Source organism: Chiloscyllium punctatum, chromosome 2 (genome assembly GCF_047496795.1).
Source record: "Chiloscyllium punctatum isolate Juve2018m chromosome 2, sChiPun1.3, whole genome shotgun sequence".
Taxonomy (NCBI): domain Eukaryota; kingdom Metazoa; phylum Chordata; class Chondrichthyes; order Orectolobiformes; family Hemiscylliidae; genus Chiloscyllium; species Chiloscyllium punctatum.
In genome coordinates this window covers 34,449,660-34,463,904 of record NC_092740.1, presented here as the reverse complement: position 1 = coordinate 34,463,904, position 14,245 = coordinate 34,449,660, and the positions used below count along the sequence as shown (strand labels likewise).

Below are 14,245 nucleotides of genomic sequence, written 5' to 3'. Positions count from 1 at the left end.
TTACTCCCTTGCATTCGGTCCTGGTTCCTTTATTATATTATGCTGTGTCCCTAATGTCCAAATGTTGGTGTCCCCCCTCTCTTCTGAACTAGTTAAATTCTTTACAATACCACTAGAAACCTCACCCGCAAGGCTGTTGGTCCCATTCTGGTTTTGTTATAGACTGTCCCAAACTCTCCAGGAATCTAAAATACTCCCTACTGCACCAAATACTGAGCCACACATTCGTCTGTTGTACCCTCCTTTTTCTGTACTCATTAGCAAATGGTACCAGCAGTAATCCAAAGATTACAACCTTAGAGGTCCTGCTTTTTAACCTACTGCTTAACCTCCTGAATTCTTGCTTCAAGAACTCAGCTCTCATTGTAGCTCCGTTGTTGGTCCCAACGTGTGTAGCGATCTCTGACTTATCACACTCCCCATTTAGGATGGCCCTTAGCTGTTCAGTGACATCCATGACCCACAGGTTCTGGAGTTATATCTACAGCCGCAGAAAAGCCTATCTATATCTCACATTAAATTGAGTCATTTACCATTATTACCCTTTCCCCTTGGGCAGCTTGGCCATCCACCATGCTGTGTTCTACCGTAGAACCCTCACTGCCGTCGCTAAACAAAATAGGGAAACAGTTATCAAGTGGGATGGCCTCTGGAGCTTTCCTGTCCGCCTGTCTCATCCCTTTCTGTTGCCTGGTGGTCATCCATTCCCTCTCTGATGAAAGCTCCTTAGTCTGCAGGCCAACCACCTCATAAACACACTGCCTGTGTAACTTTAAGTCTCCAGTCAATGCTAAAATTCCAAGAGTAAGCACTTAAGCTGTTCAAATTGGCAGCACTTTGTGTAGATGTGGTCATCCAGACTGCCAGAAGCATCTAGCAATTCCCACATGCTGTAGATGGTACAACACACTGGCTTGGACTCCCCTACCATATACAATTAAATTTGAAGAACTTTACCCTTCAGGAAACAGGAAAAAAAGAGCTAAACTCTTACCCTGCAGACCCTATCAGCAAAAAGCTAAAAAAAACTATGGAAACAGTAAAACAATAGTATTACAGAACAATATAACATACAGCAGAATGTTACAAGATAATAAAGAATAGTAGTGTGTGTCATGGGCTCAGTGGTTAGCATTGCTGCCTCATAGTGCCAGGGACCTAGGTTTGATTCTGGCCTCGGGCAACTGTCTGCGTGGAATTTGCACATTCTCCCATGTCTGCATGGGTTCCCTCCGGGTGCTCTGGTTTCCTCCCACAGTCCAAAGATGTGGAGGTTAGGTGAATTGGCCATGCTAAATTGCCCAGTGTTCAGGATATATAGGTTAGATGCATTAGTCAGGGGCAAATGCAGCGTAGTAGGGAATGGGAATGGGTTTGGGTGGGTTACTATTCAGAGGGTCGATGTGGACTTGTTGGGTCGAAAGGCCTGTTTCCACATTGTAGGGGTTCTAAGAAAAGACAAAAGTAGAAAACAGAAATACTCACTTACCAATCACTTACCTGTGATGTCACAGAACTGCTGTGGTTTATTTCCCATCTATTTCTCTGTAGTGGAGAAAGATCCGATTCATACAGGGCAAGGTGGGTAGAAGGGCAATAAAAAATACAAATAAACAAACACACCTTCTTCCCACTTATCTAACTCCACACTGACCAAACTCTGGATATTTGCAATTGATAAATACAGGGCAGTTGCACTAAAGTTCTCCCAATTTATACCAACGGGTTTATTTCTACAGAACTGGTTTACGTCAGTCAGCTCATTAGCTAATGAGTTTATATAGTAGAGGGAGTGGTCAGCCTGCCAAAGCCTAAACTTTAATTAACCAAAGACAAGAAATCCATTCACTTGAACAGTACATTCCAAATGCTCCTAATTACAAACTACCTTAGAGTTAAATACAAAACATATACTTTATCTCCCCACTGACCAAACCCTAGAGATGTTTGTTATAGACCAGACCAAATCCCTCCAGAATATATCAAGGAGATAACCTAGACTCTACCTTGTTCTTATTTGAAGGCAAGTGTAAAGCGTTGCAATCCTGATGTATGTTGATTGGTCAAATTACTAGGTTTAAAGGAAAACACCATTTATTCTTACATTACAGTTAAAATAAAGACAAAATAAAAGTAAAAAAACTAGAATTAGCTAATCTGTAACTCAATCAAAATACTTAAAATAATATATTATTTAACTCATTAATTGTTCAAATATAGCAGCATTCTGTAAACACCCTTGGCAAAGGCAAATTGAAAGGAAATCTCAAAAACACAAACTCAGCAGTAAGGAGAGAACACAAGCTTTTGCAGCAGTAGAGAGAGCTTTGACTTCTTCCAAAATCCCAGTTTCACTAACTGAAATCGAAACCTGGAACCCCTGACTCTGTGTGAGCCTGACTCCACCCATTCATGCTCCTTCTGTTTAAGGAAAAAACCGAAAGCTAGCTACACTGCTGCACATTGTGCAGAGTGTTTGATACCCCAGAGTCATACAGCACGAAAACAGACCCTTTGGCCCAACTAATCCATACCAACCATAATCCCAAAATAATCTAGACCCACCTGCCTGCAACTCAGCCCATTTCTTAACCACGTACTTATCCAAATGCCTTTTAAACGGTGTGAATGTACCTACATCCACCACTTCCTTTGGAAGTTCACTCCATTCACAAACCACTCTGTGTAAAAAAATTGCCCCCATGACATTTTTCATTCTCACCTTAAAAATATGCTCCCCTAGTCTTGAAAACTCCCACCCTTGGGAAAAGACACTTGCCATTCATCTTATTTATACGCCTCATCATTTTATAAACATCTATAAGGTCACCTATCAATCTTCTACACTCCCGTAATCTTAGATCTTAGAATCTTCACTGTCCACTATACCATCAATCTTGGTGGTGTCATCCGTAGATTTACCAACCATGCTTTCTATAGTCTCATACAAATTATTTATATAAATGATTGTGGAATCAAGGGTTATGGAGATAAGGCAGGAACAGGATACTGATTAAGGATGATCAGCCATGATCATATTGAATGGTGGTGCAGGCTCGAAGGGGAGAATGGCCTACTCCTGCACCTATTGTCTATTGTCTATTGACAAACAAAAGTGGACCCAAGATCTTTTCATGTAGAACACTGCTGGTCACAGTCCTCCAGTCAGAAAAATAACCCTCCACCATCACTCCCTGTATCCAATTGGCAAGCTCTCCCTGAGCCCCATGCAACTTAACTTTACCAATTTGTCTACCATATAGGACCTTGTCAAAGGCTTTACTAAAGTCCAAGTAAACAACATCTCCCGCTCTGCCCTTGTTAACAATTTTACTTGCTTTCAAGAGAAACAGAACAGAACAAATCCCTTTTAAAGACACATCACGTCACAGTTGCACTTGATGCAGCTGCGCTCACCTGCAGAGCTGCACTAAAGTTCCCCAATTTTGCCTGACTACCCTGAGGAACTCTTGCAGTAATGTCCTCAGAAGTCTGACTTTGAAGAACCATAAACATCTTCCTTTGATGCCAGGTATGACTCCAACCAGCAGTAAGTTCTCCCCCCGATTCTTATTAACTCAAGCTTTGCTAGGGTTCCTTAGACAAATACGGTCTTGATGTCAACTGGGTGCAGAGGACAGTGAGAATCTAGGGAAATGCAGATCAGTTGATGGATTTCTTAGTGGTTGGAGTGCAAGTTGAAAATAGGCAATCAGAAGATTGGAGCTTGGACAGCTATGCAAGTGGAATCGGGTAAGGGTGGTGTGAGATTGGGGCTGCCAACTTCTGCAGAGCAAGAAATATCAGCAGCCGCAGTATGGCATAGGCAGCAGGGTGGCACAGTGATTAGCAATGCTGTCTCACAGTGCAGGAACCTGGGTTCAATCCCAGCCTTGGGTGACTGTGTAGAGTTTGCATGTTTTCCCTGTGTCTGCATGGATTTCCAAGACCAAAGATGTGCAGGCTAGGTGAATTAGCCTTAAGAAATATGAGGATAGAGTGGGATGCTGTTGTGATGGTCGATGCGGACTCAATGGGCCAGTAGCCTCTTTTTGCACTGTAGGGATTCTATTCTATCTTTGGAAGTGTGCTGGGTTTAGGATTGGAGTTGGAAGGCAGCAGGCATTGAAGGCTGAAATCTGAGATCTAACTCCAAGTACACAGTGAAAGATCATAATCATTCATGGGTTAATGGGAAATAAGGTGATGGAGACTGAGAATCTCAATGTGCTCAGGGCGTAGATTATAGTGGTGCTGGAAAAGCACAGCAGGTCAGGCAGCATCCGAGGAGCAGGAAAATCGATGTCTCGGGCAGGAGCCCTTCATCAGGACTCCTTGGATGCTGCCTGACCTGCTGTGCTTTTCCAGCACCACTGTAATCTTGACTCTAATCTCCGGCATCTGCAGTCCTCACTTTCACCTAGTGCTCAGGGTGTATCCTAATCTCCAGCACATGGTGGAGATTCAAGAGAATAGAGTACACCCAGTGGTGCTGGAGTCAAGAAGAACACTCCCACCCATCTCCACATAAGGGGAATGAATAGGAACATTTCCCATCCATCCTTCAGTGAATCATTGTAGAACAAGCAAGTCTGCAAATGGCAAACCCATCTAGCATTCTGTGCACTTTGCATAAGGGCCTTAAAAGTTGTATAATTCATATTTAAACTAATTCAACAATTAATTCAGGAGATTCCATGGATACCTATAACGTAACAAGCACTGTAGTAGCAATGACACTGGCAGTACAGATTAGATTTCCACTGAGAAATTGGTGAAAATGACACCAATTTTTGTATAAAGTAAGGAAAATCCATTGTGTCCACTGTTTTCCTTAATGAGGCCTGTACTAGTGCCAGGATGAGAAATCAAGTCCACCAGATCAATTAAAATTGATTCACCTATCTACATACTGGAAAAATCAGATCAGTCCTTTGAGTTGTATATTTGACTGTCTAGTTCCTCATACTTTCCTAAGAAATCAGTACAATTTAACCATTTAAAATGTGATGAATGGTTTCTGCTAATTGTGATTATCTCTCTTCTAGGAGTTGCTCATTTTAAAGCTGTGTCCTTTCCTCATTTTCAGATGTTGTCGGCGATTAGTTACAAATTCTTCAGTCATGTGATAATGAAAGAATGGCTTGAACCTGAAGCAATGAATGCACTATTAGATATTTTTAATATTTCCTGTACCACCATGGAAGTTCAGTAAGAAAAACATAAAAGTAATATGATCATTATGATTTGTAATTTGGCCTTTCTTCACTATGTGTAAGAATGTAAATGGCTAGAATGAGTTAAGACTTGTGCATAATTATGCATTATGAATACATAAATGTATATAGCTAGTGCACATTATGAATGCATTTTGACAAATTTATGGTAAACTGTGAGAAAATATTTGTTCTCCACTTTAAAAACCCATATATTTTAGTACTTCAGTGTGACTTACAATAGAGTACTGGAGTTAAGTGTTTGAGGGAGTTACCTGGTCAAGTCACCCAAGAATCTTGTATGTTCCAATAAGGACCCCTCTCATTCTTCTATATCCCAGTGAGGACAGGCACAACCTACCTAACCTTTCCACATCAGATATCCCTCCACACCTGAGAATCAGCCTAGTGAAACTTCTTTGGACTGCCTCCAATGCCAATAATATCTTTCATTAGCTAAGGGGCCCAAACTGTTCACATTATTTCAGCTGTGGTCTGATCTTTATTTCCTTTGAAATAAAAGCCAAAATTTCATTTGCCTTCCCTATTATTCACTGAACCTGTATGCTACTATTTCATCATTCATGGTCAATATCACCTACGTCCCCTATTTTGTAGCATTCTGCAGTTTTACTCCTTTTTTTAATTCACTCATTGAGTCATGGATGTGCTCGCTGGAACTAGCATTTATTACCCATTATCAGTTGCTCTTGAGAGGGTGGTATGAGCTGTCTTCTTGAATTACTGCAGTCCACATGTTGTAGGTTGACCCACAATGCCCAGGATTTTGTCCCAATTACAACAAAGGAATGGTGATATATTTCCAAATCAGAATAGTGAGTGCCTGGAGGAAAACTTGGTAGTGGCATTCCCATGTATCTTCTGCCTTTGTCCTTTTAGATGTAAATGATCTTGCATTTGGAAGGTGCAGAGTAAAGATCTTTGGTGAACTTCTGCAGTAATTTTTGTAAATGGTACACACTGCATCAGTGATTGAGGGAGTGGATGTTTGTGGAAGCGGTGACAATCTAGTGAGTTATTTTGTTCTGAATGTTTCCAGCATTTAAGTGTGGTTGAGCAGTGATTGTTTCTTATTGGAGATGGTCATTGCTGGTATTTATGTGGTATGAATGTTACTTGCTACCTATTAGCCCAAGCCTGGATATTGTCCAATTGTTCTGCATTTGGACATGGACTACTTTAATATCTGAGGAGTTGTGAATTGTGCTGAACATTCTGCAATCATCAGTGAACATCACCACTTTTGAGCTAAAAGAACGTAAGAGCATAAGAACTAGGAGTCAGAATAGGGAATTCAGCCCCTCAAGCCTGCTCCACCATTTAATATGATCATGGCTAAACTCATCTCAGCCTTAGCTCCATTATCCTGCTTGTTCCCCATAACCCGTCTTCTTTTTTTCATTAAAAATCTGACTATCTCCTCCTTAAATATATTTAATGTCTTGGCATTCAGTCAGGGATCCGGGTTCGATTCCACCCTCAGGTGACTGTCTGTGTGGACTTTGCACATTCTCCCCATATCTGCATGGGTTTCCTCCGGGTGCTCTGGTTTCCTCCCACAATCCAATGATGTGCAGATAAGGTAGATTGGCAATGCTAAATTGCCCAAAGTGTGCAGGGATGTGCAGACTAGGTGGATTAGCCACAGCAGATGCAGGATTACAGGGACAGATGAGGGAAGGATGGGTATGGGTGGGATGCTGTTCAAAGGATTGGGGGTGTGGACTCAATGGACTGAATGCCTGCTTCCACAATGTAAGGATTCTAAGAAAGGACATTATAGGCCAGTTAGCTTGATCTCAGTGGTTCTGAGGTTATTATTAAGGATGGGATTGTGGAGTACTTGGAACTGCATAGTAAAATAGGGCTGAGTCAGCATGGCGTTGTTGAGGCAAGGTCATGCCTGACAAAATCTGTTGGAATTCTTTGAGAAGGTAACAAGCAAGTTAGAAAAGGGAGAACCAGTGGACATGATCTATTTAGATTTCCAAATGGCCTTTGACAAGGTGCTGCAAGGAGATGAGGAGGAACGTCTTCAATAATAAAATTCCTACTGTTTGGAAGTAGGCCATTTGGCCCATTGAATCAACACTGACCCTCCAAAGAGCATCCCAGCCAGACCTATCCTCTCCCTATAACCCTGCATTTTCCATGGCTAATCAATCTAGCCTGCACATCCTACAGGCAATTTCGCCTGGGCAATCCACCCAACCTGCTCAACTTTGGACTGTGGAAGGAAACCAGAGCAGCCAGAGGAAACTCACACAGACACAGGGAAAATGCAAAAACTCCACACAGATGTTTGTCCAAGGGGGATTTTAAGCCCAGGTTTCTGATGCTGTGAGGTAGCAGTGCTAACCATTGAGTTACTGTGCCACCCCAGAGGGTGTGGAATATGTGAAACCCATTGCCCTAGAAGGGTTATGAGAGATGCAGAAGAATGGAATTGAGAAATATATCAGCTTTGTTAAACAATGGAGCAGACTTGATGGGCCAAATGGGCTAATATTGCTCTATACCTTATGGTTTTATGGTATAAGGACAGGAAATTGACATGGATGGAATATTGGCTAATTTACAAGGCAGACGTAAATGGGTATTTTTCAGGTTGGCAAAATGTAAAGAATGGTGTGTCACACTAATTGACGCTGGGACCTCAAGTGTTTACAATTTATAGAAATGACTTAGATGATGAGACTGAGATGTATTTGTCAAACCTACTGACAACAGAAAGACACAGGAAAGCAATTTGTGAAGAGGACACAATGAGGTCAAGATAATTTGGTGATAGGTGAATGGAGAGCAATGTGGGAATATACAAAATTGTCTATTTTGCCAGGAAGAAGAAGCATATTATCTGTTCAGTGAGAATTTGCAGAGTTCTGAGATGCAGAGGTGTCCTAATGTATGAATCACAAGAAGGTTAGTATAGATACAGCAAGTAATTAGGAAAGCTAACAGAATGTTATCACAAATGGGTTTGAATGCAAAAATAGAAACGTTATTCTTCAGTTATGCAAGGCATTTTGGATATTACATCTGGAGATCTGTGTCGAGTGTAGTGCTGAAAAAGCACAGTAGGTTAGTCAGCATCCAAGGAGCAGGAGAGTCGATGTTTTGGGCATAAGCCCTTCATCAGGAATGAGGCTTGTGGATCAGGGCTCAGAGATAAATGGGAGGGGGTGGGGTTTGGGGAAAGGTAGCTGAGAAAGCGATAGCTGGATAAAGGTGAGGAAGAAGGTAATAGGTCAGAGAGGGGAGTGATGGACAGGTCCAGAGGGCGATGCCGGGTTGGAGGCTTGGGACTGGAATAATGTGGAAGGGAAATGAGGAAGCTTGTTGAAATCCACATTTATCCCGTGTGGTTGCAGAGTCCCGAGGCAGAATATGAAGCATTCCTCCTCCAGACATTGGGTGGTAATGGCTTGGCTGTGGAGGAGGCCCAGGACCTACATGTCCTTGATGGAGTGGAGGGGGAGGTGAAGTGTTCAGCCACAAGGTGGTTGGGTTGGTGGTTGTGGGTGTCCCAGAGATGTTCTCTGAAATAATCTGCGAGAAGGCGTCCTGTCTCCCTGATGTAAAGGAGACCACACTGGGTGCAACGGATGCAGATGACATTGGTAGAGGTGCAGGGAAATTTCTGATGGATGTGGAAGGATCCCTTGGGGCCTTGGATGGAGGTGAGGGGGGTGGTGTTGGCACAGGTTTTGCACTTGCTGCGATGGCAGGGAAAGCTGCCAGGAGTGGGGTGTAGGATGGTGTAGGGTGTGGACCTGATGAGGGAGTTGTGGAGGGAATGGTCTCTCTGGAAGGTTGATACGGCTGGGGAGGAAAATATATCTTTGGTGGTGGGATCCGTTTGGAGGTGGTGGAGAGTGATGTGTTGTCAGCAGAGGTTGGTGGGGTGGAAGGTGAGGACCGGGGGGGGGTTCTGTCCTTGCTGCATTGGGAGGGGTGGGATTCAAGGGAGGTGGTGCATGAAGTGGAGGAGATGTGCTGGAGGGCATCGTTAACCATGTGAGAAGGGAAGTTGCTATCGTGGAAGAAGAACACCACCTGGGGCTTTCTTAGGTGGAAGTCGTCATCCTTGGAACAGATGCGGTGGAGGTGGAGGAATTGGGAATTGTTTTTAGAGGAGATGTAGTCTAGGTAGCTGTGTGTGTTGGTGGGCTTGTAGTATATGTCTGTGATTAGTTGGTCACCAGAGACAGTGATGGAGAGATCCAGGAAGGGGAGGGAGGTTTCTGAGACAGTCCAGGTGAATTTGAGGTCGGGATGGAAGATGTTGGTAAAGTTGATGACCTGTTCAACCTCCTCGTGGGAGCACGAGGCAGTGCCAATACAGTCATCAATGTAGCGGAGGAACAGGTGTGGGGTGGTGCCAGTTTAACTGCGGAAGATGGACTGATCCACATATCCGACAAACAGGCAGGCATAGCTGGGTCCCATGCGGGTGCTCATGGCTACCCTTTTGGTTTGGAGGAAGTGGGACGACTGGGGGGAGAAATTGTTGAGGGTGAGGACCAGTTCAGCCAGGAACTCCCCACTTATGTTCGTGACACCACCCATACCCTTCACCTCCTCCAAGATTTTCATTTCCCCGACCCCCATCTTCACCATGGACATCCAGTCCCTGTACACATCGATCCACCACAACAAAGGTCTCCAAGTCCTATGTTTCTTCATCTCACGCTGTCCCAACCAGTACCCTTCCACCAACACCCTCATCCGCCTGGCTGAGCTGGTCCTCACCCTCAACTTCTCCTTCCAATCTTCCCACATAGTAACAATCTTGCTGGCACTCCTTTTAAGGTTTTATGATGAAATGCTTGTAATATTATGTCATCCAGTAGTTAAAGGGAGCTGCTGGTCCAAGAGGAACCTGGTCCTCTCCTCTCCTGATTATAGCTGGTCTTTCCCTCTTGCTAATTCTCCAAACCCTCACAACAGCCTGTGCCCACTCTCCCTATCCTTTCAAGTCTGGATCTGTCACTTCCTTCCTTGTGAATGATGTTCTCTTTCCCAAAAAATAAAGTCATTTGTAAAAAGCAAATTAAATGTTTTAATTTTACAGGGCTAACAAACCAATGGATTTTAGTAGTCATTTTGAAGAACAAGGAACTCCAGTTGTGATTTCAAAGTTTGTGATCTGTAAGTTGATGATCTGATTCATTCTTCTGCCTTAACTTGTGAACGTTCTTTAAAACTCTTAAAAATCTGGTTTCAAAATTGTGAAATTTGACAAGCAAGTTCATTTACGATGTGCTACTTAAATTAAGTACATTTCAAATCACTCTTTACTATATAAAGTGACAGTTATAGTGCAGCAATAAGTTTGAATTTGTTACGCAGTCATGTTCAGGCATTACCTGAAAAATAGGAATAAAACATCTATTTAGCAGTTCTTGATAGAAAAAAGGCATTTTAGAAAATGATATATGAGTCTTGTGACAAATTTTAATATCTGTTTTAAAGTTAAATGTATTAGGAAACTGTAGGAAACACCTCGAATCTCATGCTGATGTGATTAAATTTATGTGTTGATTCCTTAACTGTGTTGCTTTTACTTTTTTTAATTCCTATTACTGAGTAAACAGTCTCTGAACCTGAGGCATACATTTTGCTCGGGTTTGCTGTGAATGAAGACCCAAAAGCCAGCAAAGGCCTCATCTTAAACATAATGTACACTGGAATTGATGACTTTAGCTGGATAATTGAAAAGGTATGTAAGGAAAAATGGGGAGGGCAAGTAATTTTTCTAACAGTACCTGAATATGTAGAGGCTTCCAGATGAAATCAAATTAGGCATTTTATTTGTGCATGAGAGGAGAGTGTCACAAGGCCAGAAATTAATACCAAACCTAGTTGTCTTGTGAACATTGTGCTGAGCCAATTTCCTGATCTGCAACTTTCTTTCTGTAGTAATGTGAGATGACCCAGTGGTTTGTTCAGCCATTTCAAATGGCATTGATGCTTATAAAAATTATGAGTTTTTGAAAACTACACAAACATGACAGGCAGTCACGGTCTGTCTCTGAATGTGCATGCACAAACTGAATACTTGAGAAATGTTGCAAAACACAGTCATTTATGAGGCCTGAATGGTTTATCAGGGGTCTTTTTCTTTGATGATAAAGGACTCACAGCACTGGGGATTCAGGCTCAATTCTACCCACAGGCAATTGTCTATGTGGAGTTTGCACATACTCCCTCTGTCTGTGTGAGTTTCCTCTGGATGTTCCAGTTTCCTCCCACAGTGAAAAGATGTGCAGATTAGGGTGGATTGGCCATGCTAAATTATCCATAGTGTCCAGGGATGTGCAGGCTAGGTGGATTAGCCATGTGAAATGCAGGGTTACAGGGATGGGGTGGGCTTGGGTGTGATGCTCTTGGCAAGTTGGTGTGGACCTGCTGGGCTAAATGGTCTGCTTCCACTCTGTAGGAAGTCCAGAACAAGTAGGTTTTGCTTATTATGCCTCAATATCAACAGCATATTCAGTACTGAGTCTTAGTATCCTCTATGATCTTGTCATATAGATCCATTTGCCTAAAAGTTCCCTGTGGTAACATCATTATTGTTATCCTGGATATTGGTCAGAAAAGTCTTTCCCAATGTTCTAACAACCTGCTTCCCAACTCGCTCTTACATTTTTCAGTAGAATTGCTAAGGGGTGTTTAAGAAAAGGCCAGAACCAGTGCTTGTAGCTCTTGGTTAGGTCATTAATTAGGCTTTATTTACACTTCTTTAGTTGCAATATTTTAAGGATTTTTTTTAAAACATAGGTGAGCATAAATCAATTATTCAGCAGTCTTTTTCAGAGCTGAAAATGTGTTGCTGGAAAAGCGCAGCAGGTCAGGCAGCATCCAAGGAACAGGAGAATCGACGTTTCGGGCATCAGCCCTTCTTCAGCAGTCTTTTTCAGCTAATCAAGGAGTAGCATCATCTTCTTCTGCAACTCATTTCTCCCCACCACCCCAGTCATGATATTTTCCCAGGTCACCATTTCTGGTACCTGCCAACTTTATCAGACTTTATAATCTTGGAAAAGGGTTGTTTGATGTTGTTCATTAGCACCAATACTTTTTGCTTTGGCCCTATTTGGTGTTAGAGCTTACACCACTGTAGGATAACTACAGAAGACACCTTGGTCTTAGAACACAAGGCTTATTGCGTGACAGTAAATACAACTAAATCTTGATCACACATAATTGATAGGAACTGAGGGAACTAGCACAGATATAAATATTCCCTCCAAAAGTTCCAGTAGAACCCGTGTCTCCACCCACAGACTATGACTTACATCATTGAAATGGATTGACCAATGTAACTTGAAAATTAATACCTTCACAACTATTACCTTATACAAAACCTTTCCATATACACTCTTGCATATTTTCCTCACTCTACATTTGGCTAGAAGCTGTTCATCACTAATATAAAAGGAATAATCTAGTACAGAAATTCATCATTTATTTTAAGTAACCATTTTGTTTTTTGTATTTCAGGCTATTGAGTGGAAAGGAGAAGAATTCTGGAAAGAATTGGACGATTACGGCTTATGGCTGCCTCAGAGACCGGAGGGTGTTTGAAGTTATATTACCTGAGTTCACATGCTTAAAGAACTGTGCCTTGAAAGGAACTGAATTTTCTGATGCACAGAAGACTTACAGCCTTTGTACACTTTACTGCAAATTTGAACATTGGGTATAAGTACTTCAATAAAAACAGCAATTAAATACACTTTCAATACTTTCAAAACTAGTGCAAAACATAAAAGTGAATAGCAAATATTTCTATAAGTACGTGAAAAGGAAGAAAGTAGCTAAAATGAATCTTGGTCCCTTAGAGGATGAAACTGAGTCAACAATAATAAAGAAACAGAAATGGCAGAGATATTAGATTAATATTTTGCCTCAGTTTTCATGTGGACTTCACTGGAACCATCCCATTAGTAACGTGTACTGCAGAGGTTATAAAAAAGGATGAACTGAAAACAGTCATCATTATGAGGGAAAAAGTAGAATCATAGAATAGAATTATAGAATCCTTATAGCGTGGGAAGACGCTTTTGGGCCCATCAAGTCTGCACCAACCCTCTAAACAGCATTCCATCCATCCCAATGCCTTACCATATCCTCATAGCCCTACATTTACCTAATTCACCTAATTTACACATACCTGGACACTACAGAAAATTTTGCATGGCCAATCCACCTAATCTGCACATCTTTAGACTGAGTAAAGTACTGGGATTAAAGGCAGGTGGGTCCCTGGGGACTGATTGCCTACATCTTAGATTCTTGGAAGAACAAAGTATGAATACTGAAAGCACTTATTACATTCAAAAATTCCCTGGGTACTAGAAAGGTTACCGTGGATTAAAATATGCTAATGCTTTTAAACTTCAAAAACATTCAAAAAGGGAGAGAGGCAGAAAATGGTTAACTACAAACCAGCTAATTTAAGATTTGTCATTAGGAAATTGTTGAAATTATTAATTAAGCAAATGGCAACTCGATATTTGGAGACTTAAAATGCAATCCATATGAGTCAGCCTGGTTTGATGAAGGACAAATCATGTTTGCCAAATTTGCTAGAGTTCTTCAAAGATATAATGAACAAAATGAATAATGGGTGTTCTGCAGATGTCGTGTAACCTGTGTTCTAGAGGCATTGATAAAGTGTCGCACAGAGGTTTAATACACAAGGTAAGATCACATAGGTTTAGGAGTAACGTATTAGCTAGGTTTGATGATTAGCTAACCAACAGAAAGCAGACAGTCAGGATAAATGGGATTTCTTTCTGATTGGCAAGCTGTATCTAGTGAGTTGCCACAGGATTTGGTCCTTGGGCTCCAATTAATTACCATCTATATTAATGACATGAATGCAGGGGTAGCATGTACTATTGCCAAATTTGCAGATGACACTAAAATAGGTGGGAATCATAGAATCCCTACAGTGGAGAAAGAGGTCATTCAGCCCATGCACCAACCCTCTGATCAGC

General features: G+C 41.8%; 1 protein-coding gene across 1 annotated transcript in view; it reads left to right on the top strand.

Moving 5' to 3' along the window:
• The window catches only part of LOC140492263 (ufm1-specific protease 2-like), a 46,286-nt gene extending 33,459 nt beyond the window's left edge, over nucleotides 1-12,827 (top strand). The window contains exons 10-13 of the mRNA XM_072591202.1: nucleotides 5,090-5,211; nucleotides 10,312-10,388; nucleotides 10,835-10,959; nucleotides 12,744-12,827. Of these exons, the coding sequence (XP_072447303.1) occupies nucleotides 5,090-5,211; nucleotides 10,312-10,388; nucleotides 10,835-10,959; nucleotides 12,744-12,827 (408 nt within the window). The remainder of the gene's footprint in view (nucleotides 1-5,089; nucleotides 5,212-10,311; nucleotides 10,389-10,834; nucleotides 10,960-12,743) is intronic.
• The last annotated feature ends 1,418 nt before the right edge of the window (nucleotides 12,828-14,245 follow it).